Genomic DNA, 15,476 nt, shown 5'->3' with positions numbered 1-15,476 from the left:
AAAAAAAAGTATATATATATATATGTGTGTGTGTGTGTGTGTGTGTGTATACATATATGTATATATATGTATATACACACACACACATACACATATACATTTTATTGACTTCAAGAGGAAGGGAGAGAGAGACAGACACATCAATGATGAGAGAGAATCATGGACTGGCTGCCTCCTGCACACCCCACACTGGGGATCGAGCCCGAAACCCAGGCATGTGCCCTGACAGGGAATCCAACCATGACTTCCTCGTTCATAGGTCGACGCTCAACCACTAAGCAGCGCCTGCTGGGCACAAGCACCATTTTTAACGCTTTTGTATTAACCCACAAGCAGGTGCACGTTGCCCCTTAACCACTTCCCGGCTGTCGGCCCAACCCCTGGTTTTGGTAACACCGAGCTCCCGTGTTTTAGATAATTTCCCAGGAAGGGTTCCTGGATGCACCGCTCCTGGGTCAGCGTCCCGGTGCGCGTCACACACGGTCACACGGATGCCTGCAACGGGTACGGCAGTTACTCTTGCGCACAGCACGCGTGAGCGCTGGCACCAGCAGCGGCATAGGCATAACACGCACTTGCTGATTCGAAGATTAACCCGGCACCTCGGCGTCTGTTTTCGTTCTCATACTTTGCCCATTTACACACCCAGCACGTGAAAGCCTCACGCACGCGTCGGAGCCGTGGAGCCGAGCCAGACTGCCGGGTGGGCCCCGGCCTCCACCCGCCTGCCGCGTGACGGCGGCCTCGGCCTGCCCGGCCTCAGCTTCCTCTCCACACAGGGGCTGAGGACAGGGGCTGAGGACAGGGGCTGAGGACAGGGTCCCGTGAGGTCAGGGGCTGAGGACAGGGGCTGAGGACAGGGGCTGAGGACAGGGTCCCCGTGAGGTCGGGGCAGAGCGGGGCCGGCAGCATGCCTGCAGCCTGGCGGGAGGACATGGGTCGTGTCTGTCCCCCGAGGTTATGGGCCTGTTTGGTGGTTACGGTTGAGCTGTATCGGGGGCGACTTGTGAAACAGAAAGGACGCCTCCTTTGGAGAGGAACAAAGCTCGCTGCCCGCTGGGGAGCGCACGGAAGGAAGACACGGAACTAACGCGGCTCCTGCTTCCACGCTTAGTCGAGGGCCACCTACGGGGCTCCGAAGCCCACGGGATCGGGCCGCCCGCCGCCACCCTGCCCGCCCACCTGCCCGCCATCACCCTGCCCGCCACCATCCTGACTGCCCACCTGCCGGCCATCACCCTGCCCGCCGCCTCCCCGCCTGCCCGCCACCCTGCCTGCCGCCACCCTGCCCGCCGCCACCCTGCCCGCCGCCACCCTGCCCGCCACCACACTGCCTGCCTGCCAGCCCGCCTGCCCAGCGGAGTGCCTGGCAGTGCCCCAAGGGGTTCTACAAACACGTCTACCCCTGCTCCCGCTCATGGTGCCCGCCCTGCAGGTGTGGGCGGCCACCAGGCCTGTCCTTCTGCAGGGTCTGCGGGGGCTCTGATGCCAGCCAGGTGTCGCTGATGGGTCGCTGGACCATTAGCTCGGTGAGTCCCCGGAAGGCGTCAAGACGACCCCCGACCTCCCTGTCTCCCTAATTACTCGATGCAAAGCTGTCCCCCAAGCCACACGCCCTCCCGACTCACCAGCGACCTTCCCCTGGCTCGGGGGTCAGGAGACTTAACAGAATCTCAAAGGGAGAGGGGGACCCGGCAGGCTCTGCCACTCACCGACCTGAGCGGGCTCCGCTGCACCAGAGGGGCCTCCTCGGGCCTCGCTGTGCCCCCGCCCCCGCCCCCGCCCTCCCATCTCACCGGCACGGAGACACCAGCCTGCCCCCCCTCCCCCCTGCTGTCACTGTCCCGGCCACTCACTCCCACGTGTCCTCACAGGGCACAGGGCTCCCACCGCCCCTAAAGCTCTCGGGACACTCCCGTGCCATCAGCGCCCCCGGGGACTCGGGCACATGGAGCTGAAACCGTGAACAGGCGTGATCTGTGGGGCTGCCACGTTCACAGGACGCTCCATGGCACCCACTTCCTGTCCACCTTCCAGAAGTCAACCACCCTCCTCCGAATCCCCCAGGGGAAGGCGGCCCCCACAGGGAACTTCACTCGCAGCTTTTGCTTCCTGGCGGCGGGTGAGGGTCGTCGACACAGAAACGATGCCAAGGACGAAAGAACCACCTCCTCCCAGGTGCCCAGGCAGGAGACGCAGCCGGGGGTCAGCACCGAGGGGCGCTCGCACGGGGCCTCGGGGCAAGGCCACGGCAACACAGCACCGGCCCGGCCTCCTGACCGAGCCGAGAGGGAAAGGCCTCTGTGGGTGCTGAGGGCTCCGAAGAGCCAACAGGCACCTCCAAGTGGCCCCTCGTCCCCACGCTCAACTCCAGCAGCGTTTTAAGGAGAAAGGACACATCGGACACACTTTGAGTTCCTTCCTTTCCAAGAGCAGACAGAAGGGGGCTCGCCGGGGCGACGTGGTGGGACGAGGACGATGGCCTGCACCTGGGACCCGCACCTGGGACCCCGCACCCGCACCTGGGACCCTGCACCTGGGACCCGCACCTGGGACCCGCACCTGCACCTGGGACCCCGCACCTGGGACCCTGCACCTGGGACCCACACCTGGGACCCGCACCCGCACCTGGGACCCCGCACCTGGGACCCGCACCTGCACCTGGGACCCACACCTGGGACCCCGCACCTGGGACCCACACCTGGGACCCGCACCTGCACCTGGGACCCACACCTGGGACCCGCACCTGCACCTGGGACCCACACCTGGGACCCGCACCTGCACCTGGGACCCCGCACCTGCACCCGGGACCCGCACCTGGGACCCCGCACCTGGGACCCCGCACCTGGGACCTGAACCTGCACCTGGGACCCCGCACCTGGGACCCTGAACCTGGGACCCACACCTGCACCTGGGACCCCGCACCTGGGACCCCGCACCTGGGACCCCGCACCTGGGACCTGAACCTGCACCTGGGACCCACACCTGCACCTGGGACCCCGCACCTGGGACCCCGCACCTGGGACCCCACACCTGGGACCCGCACCTGCACCTGGGACCCGCACCTGGGACCCCGCACCTGGGACCCCGCACCTGGGACCTGCACCTGCACCTGGGACCCTGCACCTGGGACCCGCACCTGGGACCCCACACCTGGGACCCACACCTGGGACCCACACCTGCACCCGGGACCCCGCACTCCAGTAAAAGCTCAGAAGCCCCTCAACTCCAGGGCGGCTTCTTGCAAAAGCGAAGGCTCCGCTGAGACACGTGAGTCCACTGCAAACAGCCCCTCAAGGTCGAAGCTTTTCACTGAAACCACAAAACGCCGTCGGTGGGAAAAGGCAGCTCGGAGGCCGTGAGTGACTTTAACATTCCAGCGGGGGAGCCGGCAGCTGGGAAAACAGCCCAAAGAAGATTCCGGGCTTTCCATTCAAGCCCCGAAGGAGAATGCTGAGCCCACCAGGGGCCTTGGCAATGAGCAGGGGGCTGGGCTCCGAGGTCCAGGGGTCCCGGAGCGGGGCAGGGCCTTGGCCGTGGCGGGCCCCCCCCTCCTGCCCCTGGTGACACCCTAACACCAGCAGAGCCTCCGGAACCTGCAATTCAGAGGGTCCCACACATAAGGCCTCTCTCTCCCAACGGCGGGCGGGTGAGCAGAGCGGAGTGAAAAGCTGTCAGAGGAGGAGTGTGGCGAAGTGTGGAAACTCGTCTTTCTCATCCTCGCCTGCGGGTAAGCTTCCATGCACTTTAGAGAGGGAGGAGGGACGGGGAGGGAACGCCGCTCGGTTGCCTCACACACCCGCCCGACCTGGGATGGAACCTGTGACCCTTCGGTGCATGGACGATGCTCCAACCAACCGAGCCACACCGGCCGGGGCTACAGGGACTCGTATGCCCCCGTTTCCAAGGGGCTTCCATCCGACTGGGTGGCATGCCTTCTCCGCCCAGCCCAGGCGCACCCCGGCCACGGCCGCCAACCCCGGGCAGTCTGCTTCCCCGGGCGAGGGGTGGCCCAGGCTCGCTCAGAGGCCGTCCTGCGTCTCTGCCGCCGAGTTTATTAAGGAAACAACCCGAGGGCCTACACCAGGGGCCGTGCTGACATCGCGGACCTCACTGGTTATTCCATCAGCAGACCTACCGAGGCCGACACAGACCCCGGAGTACGGGAGACTCCTCCACAGCGCCCGCGCCCTCCCGGGGCTGGACGGCCCCTGCTCCCGGCGCTCCGTCTTGAGAAACTCGGGAGGTGAGCAAACCACAGGGGGGACACACCTGGGAAGCTCAGGCGTAACCCAGAGCAACGGCTTCAGGCGACCGCCCGCCGCGGCCTGGGCCGCCTCCTCCACAGAACAGACAAGGGTCCAGCCAGCCCGACGGCAGGACCACCACGTGGCCGGCTGGGCACCATACCCCCGTCCCCTCCACCTGCACGTGGGTTTCCAACACGGATGAGACAGGGCTCAGAGTGAGCGTCGAGAAATGCTTTTCCAAGACACGAGAATGCCGGCGAGGGCCCCGGGCACTTACCCAGCCCCCTAAAAACACTTTCCCAAGGACAGCACGCTCTTGTTTTCTAACAGCTCCAGAGAGTAACACACCCGTTTGCACAGCACGATGCAAAGCAACACCTCGACCCGCACAGGGGCCCGGAGCTCAGAGGTGCTAGCGACCGGGGCGCTGCTGGTGGAGGCTGCAGGAACGGGGCACCTGCGCCTTTAAGAGCACACCCCTCCTACTGCCAGCCGAGGCTGATCGCAGCCTCTGAGGTGGCTTCCTTTCTGTGCCATCGGCTTCCGACGCCCCTCGTGCCCACGCTCCTCGGTCTTTGAAGGCCACCCTCCACCGACAGGCCAGTTCCTGCAACTTACAAATCCGCCACAGGCCTCACGCCAGCCAGAGCCACAACCCTGCCCGTTCCACCTGCCCTCGAGGTGTCCATTCCGACGGTCCCAGCGAAATGGCCTGGAGAGCCCCACGTGTCCCCGACGTCAGGCGGGCACGCTTCTCCCCCGGCCGCGTCAAGACCAGTGGCCACGTTCCACACACATTTCCACCCGCCAGAGAGTCACAGCCGCGGCCTCAAAGACAGCCCAGACACACACGTCCGCAGGACACGGGAGCCACGGCGGGTGGCGACAACTGAGCGTGCGTCCACGCCAGCCTCCGCGAGCACCGCCCACGGGCCCAATGGCCACGCGGACCAGGCCACGGACCCCACGCATCAGAGAGTCGGCGCTCTCCCCAGCAGAAAGACGCGAACCCCGCGCCCTACCTCGATCAGGAAGTCCCCCGTCCTCAGGCCGGCTTGCCAGGCCACCCCGCCTTCGTCCACGGACTCCAGGTACTGCAGGGCCGGGAACGCCGGCGTCGGCGTGAACTCCTCAATGGGCGTGTCCGCTGGGAAGGCAAGGACGGAGAGCTCGTTACAACCTGGCGGACGTGTCCAAGGCGGCAGCCTCAGCCCCGTGTCCCCTGTGGGGCGTGGGTGGTCCAGGCCAGCATCCCCCCGGGAAGGGCTGGACGCTCGCCATCCCAGGCCAGCAGCGGCTCGAGCAGTGAAGGGGAGTGCGCTCCGGGCCCGCCACGCCCCGGGGCCTCTCGGCCAAGAGCACGGACTGGCGAGCTCCGCGGAGCGTGCCTGTGTGTGCGCGCCCGTCGTTTTCTTTAAAAGCACCGGTGACTAAACACTTTCGGTTCTAAAAATGGAAAAGCTCCCCCATAACCACACGGAGCTGCAGAAGCATCACAGCCAGCCACCTGCCGAGGCTACGGCTGCGGAGACCGGAGACCGCGCCGGGAACTCGCCTCGGGGCTCCACCGGACCGGCGCTGACCCGGGGGGCGGCTGCGGGTGCGAAACCCGCTCACAGCCTGTCTCCCCGGGCACCCGGCTTCGGGGCCCCATGCAGCTGCCCCGGGAAATCCCAGGGCAAGAGGTGGCCTTTCCTGGGGTGTCCTGAGCGGCCAGGGGTGCGGGTGGGAAGATGGAGATGGCCCTTGTGGGGGAGGGGAGGGCGACCACACAGACAGTGGACACACGGCCGGGCATCCTTTCTCTCCGGGCAGACCCGGCAGGGCAGCCTGAGCCCGGCAGGTGGGCCGGGAAGGGGGCGGGAGGCACTCCACATGCTCGCCCGCGCGGCCAGCTGTCTCCTCCGTGGGGAGGCGATGCCATTTTGTTTTCTCTCCGAAGGGAAGCCCCCACGTCAAAGGCTGGCGGTGGGGGCTCCACGTGGAATGCACCCCGGGAATCCCCCTCCCCAGGCCCCACGACGCGGGTGCTGCCGGCTCGGGCCACGGCCGAGGGACCACGTTGCCACGTTTCCTTGGCAAAGTCACCTCAGGGGCAGGCGCCCGCGCACCTGGGGCCGGAGCTCACTCCCCGCCCGCGGGCGGCCTCCAGTCCCGGACCTGAGCCTGGGACCTGAGCCTGGTCCTTGCAGGTCCCGGAGGCCGAACCCGGGGTTTAAAAGGGTGGGGGAGGGAGCGGGAGAGGGGTGCAGGGGATGAAAGCCAGTCAGCAGCCCGCGCCTCCGAGCAGGCGGCAGGTGAAGCCGCGGTTGTCTAGCAACCAAGTGCCCAGGAAGAGGTTGCTTGGAGCTGGGGCATGCCTTTCACGCGGGTGTGTGCACGCACACACAGACACACACACACATACACACACACGCACACACACAGAGACACACACACACACACACACACACACACAGGTGCATGCGGCCGGGCCGGGCCCGCGCCTACCTTTCGCCCCGCGCAGGACGAACCCGAAGCCCTCATTGTCCTTCTTCTGCAGGACCACCGCCTTCTCCTCGATGGTGCAGTCGCTGTGGAGAGAATTCCGGGGACAGCGACCATTACTGTGGCCCGTCCTCACCGTGGCCGCTCCTCCGCCGGGGACGCTCATCATCGCAGCCAATGGACCCGGCCGGCGGCGGAGGAGCTAGGCGGCGCGGGGCGCGGGGGGCGCGCGGCGGCGGGGGCGCAGGCGGCCGGGAGAGGCGGGCGCGGCGGGCTGGGGCGGGGAGGGGGGGCCGGGCGCAGGCGGCGCGGGAGCCCGCATGGTGGGGAGGCGCCGGCCCGGGAAGCGGGGAGGAAAGTGGCCGCAGGAAGGAGCGCGCCGCTGCGCCAGGCGCCGGCCGAGGCGAGGCGGCCCCGCGAGCGGAGCGAAATGAGGCAGCAGCTTCCCGGTTCGGGAAGGGGTTCGAGAAAACCCAGTCCCGTCTGCTCCCTGCGTGCGCCGCGCGGAGACGCAGCGACCCCTCCCGCTCCGTCCGCGGCAGCGTGGTGCCCCCACAGTCACCGCGTCACCCGGGCGGCGGGGGGCGGGGGGCGGAGGCTCCGCGGGCGGCGGAGGGGGCGGTGCGCGCGGCGGGCGGCCCGGGGGGCGGTCACTCGGTAGCACGCGGCGCTGACGGCAGGCTCCTGCGGGGAGGCCGAGTTTGGGGCGGGGAGAAGGGGGCTCCCCCTTTGACGATCTACAGCCGCGGCGCCCGCCTCTCGCCACCGCATTTGCGTTGAAAGGAAAGAAAACCAAAGGCGACTTTCATTCCGGAAGGGCGCCCGCCGCTCCCGGGGCTCCAGGCGAGGGGCGGGCGGCGGCAGGACCTTGGCTCCCCGGCCTCCCCCCTAAGTCGGGGCAGGGCCGCTGGAGAGGGTCCCGGGGTTTCTCCGGGGTCCTAGGGGGCAGGCGTGGGAGGACTGGGTGCGAGGAGAAAGGCCTCCGGGAGCCCCCCTACAGAAAGGCTGGGGGGGGGGCACGGAAGAAGCCGGGAGGCCCGTCTGGGAGGGGGTGGCTGAGGGTCCTAGCCCCAGACCCTGCAGGTCAGTGCCCGCCCACCGTCTGCTGCCTGGGGAGGCCCTGGCCTCCGTGCACAGCCCCCTGGGAGCAGCCCACCCCGCTGGCAGGGCGCCCCTCCGGAAGAAGGGCAGGGGGCCCCGAGGAGGTGGGCGGCCCTTGGACCAGCCCTGGCAGCAGCGAGAACTTCCCACCGCACAGGCGAGGGGGGCAGCTGGGGAGAGGTGGGGGCGCAGCTGGAGAAGCACAACTGTCCTCTGAGCCCCCCCCCCATTGGAGGACTGTGCAGGGGACCCTGCCCTCCGGGGGACCAGCAGAGGGGACACCCCCCTGACCCCTGGCAGGCCATGCGATCCAGGGCGACCGTCCAGGGCGGACTGAACACCCGGAGGTGGGGCCCAGCCCCCGGGCTCCGCCTGCCTCTCACCCGGGGCACAGCCTGGGGGGGGCAGGGGCCCAGCTCCGGGAGCTGGGTGGACTGGGAGCCCCTGCTCGGCCCCCGCAGCCGCCAGACCCTGCAGGTCAGTGCCCGCCCTCCGTCTGCTGCCTGGGGAGGCCACGGCCTCCGTGCACAGCCCACGGCCTCCCTGCACAGCCCCCTGGGAGCAGCCCACCCCGCTGGCAGGGCCTAGCCACGCAGACACGCAGGAGCCCAGAGCCACGGCGCCCACGGGCAGTCACTGGCTGCCCCCGACGCTGAGGAACTGACGGGCTCTCAGCCTCAGTTTCCCCTCATGTTACAGAGCAGTGACCACAGGCCTCCCGGGGTTCTGTGCGGTCGGATGGGTCGATACCCATGATGGTGCAGTGGAATGGAGAGCCCCAGGGAGCCACCCCCAAACCACCCCCAGGAGCCCCCCCACCCCCAGGGAGCCACCCCAAAACCAGAGCCAGGAACCGCAGTGGCTGTGCTTGGCCAGAACCACAGGAGCCGGCGGGACTGAGGGCAGGAGCCTCCACCAGGCCTCTCCCTCCACAGCCTCCAGCAGGCCTCTCCCTCTCCACAGCCTCCACCAGGCGCAGACACGGACTGCCCCTCTCCCCCCTCTGAACTTCTCAAGGGAAGGCCCCGGCCCCCTGGCTCACTGCGTGCCGGGCAGGTGCAGCCCCCCAGCCCCCCGCCCCTTCTCCAGGGAAGGGCTCTCCCAGGCCCCGGCCACGCGGCCACGCGGCCACGCCTTCCGCTCCTAACGCTGCGTGAGCCGCCCCAGCAAGCAGCCCAAACGGGCCTGGGCTGCCGGCTCGGAGGGCCCTGCGCCCTGTTCTGCTGCCTACTGACCGCAGGGGCAGGAGTTCTGCCGTGGGCACGGATGGCGTCGGTGCAAACCCAGTCCTGCTCTGACCCCAGGGCCATACGGCAACCACCCTGAGCAGGGTCCGAGTTTGCAGATGCCAAGCCCTCGGGGCCAATGACAAGCCAGTCCCTGGGCCCTGTCCTGGTCCGCTCAGGGTCCCCACCCTGGTCCGCTCAGGGTCCCCACCCATCGGCAAACGTGCTGAGTCACCCTGGGGTGGCCACGTCCTGTCGCGCTTTCCTGATGACCTTGGTGGGCGCTCCGGAGTCCGGCCCCCGGCGCCTGGGGGTGTGGCCTAGTGAAGTAACCGCCCACCCCAAATGGCCATGCCTCACCGCTTTGCTGCCAGGGCCCACGGACCAGGGGCCACAGATCGGGGGCCACGGATCAGGGGGGGGGCCACGGTCACGCCCTGCCTTCCTGTGGGTCCTCTCTGGCTCACGTTCACGCCTGAAGTGCCCCGAACACGTCCGTATAATTCACCCCCCTCCTCGCCTCTGGGTCTGTGCAGCACCCCCAACTCACGCGCCAGGCTCCCTCGGCCTGCCCCCCTCTCCCCCCGGCACTGGCTAAGGCGTGGGCCCTCCACCCAAACCTTCCGGACGAGGGGCAGCATCACCCATTCTCCCGTGAGGGGCCCTCTGAGCATCGCCCACGCCTCCAAGTGCCCTTCTGCCCACTGACCCACGCACGGCGGGCCCCTCGGGGCAAACCTCAGGCCCGTTCCTCTGTGACCCTCCCTAGCGACACCCTTCCCGTCTCCGTGAGATGCCACCCGTGTCCCGGCCACGCTCTGTTCAAATGTGTGCTCTGAACGGGATGGGGCGCTTGAAGGCACCCCAAGGCACCCCCGTTGCCAGCTTCCCCAGCAGGCCTGAGGGAGGTGATGGGGTGGGCACCCCGCCCCGCGCAGCCGTGGGGCCGCCCACGGTGCAGCTGAGAGGACGCGGCGGTGGGGCTGAGATGGCGACTCTGGCGCAGGTGGCTGCCGGGTGCGTGAGGAAGGCGGGCACCTGCTCTCGCTCACAGGATGGAGAACGGGTGCCCCATCAGGTGGGTGTCCCGGGGGCGGCCCAGGCTGCTGTGGGAGACACCGTCCGTGTCGAAACTCTCCTGGGGCCGCACGGGAGGGAGCCCTCCAGGCGCCCATGTCGCCCCTCCCCGCAGCCCCACTGCACGCCGCGTGCCACCGTGGTTCCCAGAACACACCGGAGCCAGACGCGCCCGGAGTCTGCCTCGCGGGACCCCAGGAGGCCTGGCCCAAGGCTCACGGCCCGGCGGGGCCCAGGATGGGGCCAGGAGAGGCAGGTGCCAGCGATGACAGGTGGCATCAGGATCTGTCAGTCACGGAACAAGCTGTCTCGGCCGAGGGCTGGGCCTGGCGCAGCCACGGGAAGCCACGCCTGGGAGCACTCGGGGCCGGCGGCTCCGTCTGTCCTGCCCCACACGGAGGACCAGGGACGACATGTAACCCGGGACTGGGGGGCGGACCGCACAGCGTGGCCTGGCCGGCTGCCCCTTCTGGCTGCACGGGGTCGGGTTGGGTCTGGGCCTGGGGTTCTGAAGCTGTTGGGGCCAGTGGCTAAGCTGCCCGGTGAGTCAGTTTATGAACAGTCATTATTGCACACCTACTAAGCGTCAGGGGATGGGCAGGCTACCGGCAGTTTGGAGGGCACAGACCAGGCCCCGTCAGGCCACTAGGGAGCCATCAGGAGTCGTGGGTCCAATGGTGGCTCCAAAGAGACACGCCCCAGTCCGAACGCCGCACCTGCGCACGTGGTCGCGCTTGGAAATGGGGTCTTTGCAGGTGCGGCCAGTGACGGGTCAAGATGGGTCCACCTGGTTTTGTGAGAGCCTGCACCGAGGACTGGCCCTGTCAGAGGACACGGCGGTCCGCGAGGCACGGGGGGGGGGGGGCACAGGGCCGACGTGGGCGTCCTGCGGCCACACCCAGGGGCCCCAAGGACGCTGGCCACCCCAGCAGCTGGGCCTTTGGCCAGCCACGCCCCCGCGGCACCAGGTCTCAGACCTCCGACCTCCGGGCAAGGTTCGCTGAAGCATCGGAACTTTGACGGCACAAAGAAGGCCCCGTGGACGGGCTGTGGGCGCGTTGAATACCAGGGCCTGCGGGTTCGGGGGTGCTGGCGCCCGGGGAGACCCGGGAGGACCCCGTGAGAGAGATTGGGGTTCATGGCCCCGGAAAGCTCCTTCCTGGAGAGGCTGTGGGGCCCCGCCTTGTCCAGGGCAGGAAACTGAAGCCGAGAGAAGTGGTCTCCGGCGCTCACGCTCTCGCCGACAGCGGCGGCGGAACTGGGGCGCTGGGAGAAGAGGCAGCGCCAGGGACCGGGCAGGGCTGTCCTAGAAACTTCCGGGCTCTGCCAACCAGGACGCAGCGGCCGCACAGAGCCGCAGCTCCTCGGAGGGGGCCTGGGCCGCAACAGGTGGGCCCGCTGGGCACAGATGCCAGGCGTGGGCAGGCGGCCAGGTCCCCGCGCGGCGCCGGCGGCGGAGTGGACAGAGGGCCACGCCACAGGCCGTGGGGCCGGGCCAGCCTGTCCTTGGGGAGGCCGGCGGCTGAGAGCTGGCCGAGCGGTGCCCACACCAGCTGCCGCTCGCTGCTGAGGAGGGCCCCTCCCAGCCTTTGGCCGCCCGCGCCCCCGCATCCTGCTTCCCAGCCAGGTGAGGGCGTGGTGCTGCCCTCCGCCCTCTGCCCTCTGCCCTCTGCCCCGTCCAAGCGGGGGCTGCCGCGGTTCCTAGGGGACGTGAGCCCTCTGCCTCCCACCCCGGGCTCTTTGTATTTTTTTCCCTTTGTTGATTTTTAGAGCGAGAGGAAGGGTGAGGGAGATAGAAGGGAACACTGATGAGAGAGGAACACCATGGACCGGCTGCCTCCTGCACGCCCCCCACTGGGGATCGAGCCCGCAAGCCCTGTGCCCTGACGGGGAACTGAACCGTGACCTCCTGGTTCCTAGGTCGACGCTCAACCCCTGAGCCACGCCCACCGGTTCTGAGAGCTTGTGTGAGGTGCTCGTGTGCCACGTGGGGGAGACGCCACACGTGGGCGACTCATTCACAAACGACGCTGCTCCTGCTCCTGGGAGCCCACCCCGCAGCCCGCGAGCAGGGAGCAGCGTCATTTCACGTGGGCTCGGCGAGAGGCTGGGCCGTCCCCACGGAGCCCACACGCCCAGGGTCTTCCGGGAGCTGTTTCCCGATCGGATCGGCAGTTACGACTCCGCCCTGCCCGTGTTCCTCACGCCCGCTCTCCTTGCCCTGCTAACGCGATCGGCAATACGAGGCTTTCCTAATAGAAGCCATAATGTGCAAAGACTTGATTGGAATTAAATTGTCTCATTATTTCGTAATAAATCACCCAAAAGCGTTTCCTAAACACCAGCAGGCGTGTTACCTGCCAAGAGCGGTGGGCGGAGGAGACAAGATGTGGCTCAACGTTTGGGATAATGACCGGCGATCAGCGCTCCCCATGGAGCTGAGCAGAGACTCGGCCTGAATGCGGGAGGTGGGGGGAGGGGTGCCGCCCCAAAACAGCTCCGTGATCCCCACAGCAACATATCAGATTTTTATAATAAAAAGTTACGTTATTTCATTTTATTATTTTTAAAACCCTCACCAGAGAGTATGTTTTCATTGTTTTGAGAGAGAGAGAGAGAGAGAGAGAGAGAGAGAGAGAGAGAGAGGAAGGGGGGAGAGAAACATCGATGTGAGAGAGAAACATTGATTGGTTGCCTTCTGTACGCACTCGGACCAGGGATTGAACCCACAACCTAGGTATGTGCCCTGACTGGAAATCGAACCCCCAACCTTCCAGAGTATGGGACGATGCTCTAACCCAGTGGTCGGCAAACCGCGGTTCGCGAGCCACAAGCGGCTCTTTGGCCCCTTGAGTGTGGCTCTTCCACAAAATACCACGGCCTGGGCGAGTCTATTTTGAAGAAGTGGCGTTAGAAGAAGTTTAAAAAATTTGGCTCTCAAAAGAAATTTCAATCGTTGTACTGTTGGTATTTGGCTCTGTTGACTAATGAGTTTGCCGACCACTGCTCTAACCAACTGAGCCACCTGGCCAGGGTGAAAAATTGTATTTTAAATATACAATGTAACATATTCTATATATCATCCTGCTTAAAATACCCCAATGACTTCTCATCAGAATCTACACTAATAAAAGGGCAACACGCTAATTGACCGTACCTACACGACACCCGCCAGCCAATCAGGAGTGAGTATGCAAATTAACCTAATAAAGATGGCGGGTTAATTTGCATACACAGGCGCTGAGCGGCCAGGGGTGGGGCAGGATGCTTGCATCGTCGCCATGGCAATGATGCAGGCGTTCCGCACCACCGCAGCCGCTCCAGGCCTCTGGGCAGCGTGGGAAGGCAGAAAGGCAGAAAGGCAGCTCCGGCCCGAGCGAAAAGGCGGCTCCGGCCCAAGCAAAGGTGGTGCCGGCAGCCAGGGGAAGGAAGGCCCATTCTTGCATGAATCTTCGTGCATCGGGCCTCTAGTGTAATATAAAACCCAAATTCCCCACCATGGCTAAGACCCTTCGCGATCTGACACCTCCTAATTCTCCACGTTCCAGCCCTACTGCTGTCTTCTCTCCCTCCCACAGGCCGGTCTCCTCTCTGCCTCAGTGCCTTTGCACTGCCCGCGCTCGCCCCAGAGTGCTGCTACGGGACTCCCCGAGCGAGACTGCTGTCTCTGTTCAGGTCCCCAAGGTCACTCCCCCGAGGGGCCTTCCCTACCACCCCGACATGCCCTCCGTGCCCCGACTCCTAGCCCTTACTCCGCTTTAATTCCCTTGTCAGTCACTGCATTTGAAATGGTGACTTGTTGGTATGCGTGCTCCCAGGAAGGCTGAGCCTGCCCACCGTGCCTCTAGCCCAGTGGTTCTCAACCTTCCTAATGCTGTGACCCTTTCATACAGTTCCTCCTGTTGTGGTGATCCCCAACCATAAAATTATTTTCGTTGCTACTTCATAACTGTCGCGACCCACAGGTTGAGAACCGCTAGCAGGGTCGCCTACGACCATGGGAAAACACAGATATTTACTTTACGATTCATAACAGTAGCAAAAGTACAGTGATGAAGTAGCAACGAAAATAATTTTATGGCTGGGGGTCACCACAACATGAGGAACACTGTATTAAAGGGTCGCGGCGTTAGAAAGGTTGAGAACCACTGGTCTAGACGGAGCAGGCCCATCTTAAGTCCTGGCTCTGGGACCCTGGGCAGGCCCTCACCCACGCTGAGCCCGGGTTTGCTGCCTGCGGAGGGAAGATCAGAACATTCCAGAAGGTGTTTAACTGGTGCTTATTGACACAGCGAATGAAACGTAAGCCGGGACTCCTGCGTACGGTCTGTGAGGAGGAGGAGGAGGAGGCGTGATCCCGGTCCTGGCCGCCGGGACAGAGGGGCCCCCTGGGACAGAGCTTTAAAACCAGGCTGGTCTGGGGCCACCGGGACGCGTTGGGAGGCCGCCCGTCCCTGCCTGCGGGAGGGAGCGCCGTGCCCACAGCCCTGTCTGAACGGTCACCCACGCGCCCTCCGCGACCCCTACGGCCCTGCAGCTGGTCCGTCTCCCGAGTCCGTGCAGCCGGTGGGGACAGGGTTTGTCCAGGGCCACGCGGCTCGGCCAGAGGCAGGGCCAACGGGTAACCCCTGGCCTTTGCCCCTGAGTGGACTGTTCTTTAACACAAAACAGAACCACTCATCAGGGGACAGGGGAGCGGCAGGTGTCGCCCTGGGGAGCAGGACGGGCGCGGCGACCTCTTCCCTCGGTGATTAAATGAGCGGCCGGGGACCTGCCCGACCATGCCGCGTGGCTGCAGACAGCTCGTCTCGAATGGCCACTTCCCGAGTCCCGGGCAGGTGGACGTCACCCACAGCGGGGAGCCCGGGGCCGTCTCCACTCGCTCGTGGGAACCTGACTCGGCGTGGCTGCCGCCCCCCCCCCCCCCCCCCCCGCCGCAGCCGAGCTTGGAGACGAGGCTGAGTGGGCTGGGCGAGGGGCTGCAGGGCTGGCCCTGACCCCGCGGTCCCCCCAGCAGGCCGGCCCCCTCTCCCGCCCACCCCTAGGCCACCAACCTCCCCCGACAGGGCATCTTGCTTCTGTTCTGAGTGCCGATGCTTAGGTAAGAGGTCCCTGCACCCTAGGGGCCATTCACACGCCCCTCAGAGCAAGAAGGGGACACGCTTCCGTGGGGAGCCCTCCCGTCCCGTGAAAGGGGCGCCCCAGGCCAGGGCTTGTCACACCCTCTCTGTAAAGGCCCAGAGCACCCGTGTTCCAGGCTCCACGGCCCACGCGGTCCCGGCTGCAACCGCCCGCTCTGCTGGTTGTGGCTCCCGGGAAGCCTGGACACGCGGTA

At 66.2% G+C, this 15,476-nt stretch overlaps 1 protein-coding gene across 8 annotated transcripts in view; it reads right to left on the bottom strand.

The window, feature by feature from the left end:
* The window catches only part of SHANK2 (SH3 and multiple ankyrin repeat domains 2), a 180,652-nt gene that overhangs the window by 69,439 nt on the left and 95,737 nt on the right, over window positions 1–15,476 (bottom strand). For all 8 annotated transcript variants that reach the window (XM_079787026.1, XM_079787028.1, XM_079787027.1 and 5 more), the window contains 2 exons: window positions 6,741–6,823; window positions 5,273–5,397 (listed from right to left, as the gene is read on the bottom strand). In XM_079787026.1, the coding sequence (XP_079643152.1) occupies window positions 5,273–5,397; window positions 6,741–6,823 (208 nt within the window). The remainder of the gene's footprint in view (window positions 1–5,272; window positions 5,398–6,740; window positions 6,824–15,476) is intronic.

This window comes from Cnephaeus nilssonii, assembly GCF_951640355.1.
Source record: "Cnephaeus nilssonii genome assembly, chromosome: 13".
Classification (NCBI taxonomy): domain Eukaryota; kingdom Metazoa; phylum Chordata; class Mammalia; order Chiroptera; family Vespertilionidae; genus Cnephaeus; species Cnephaeus nilssonii.
This window is presented reverse-complemented; position numbering and strand designations above follow the sequence as displayed.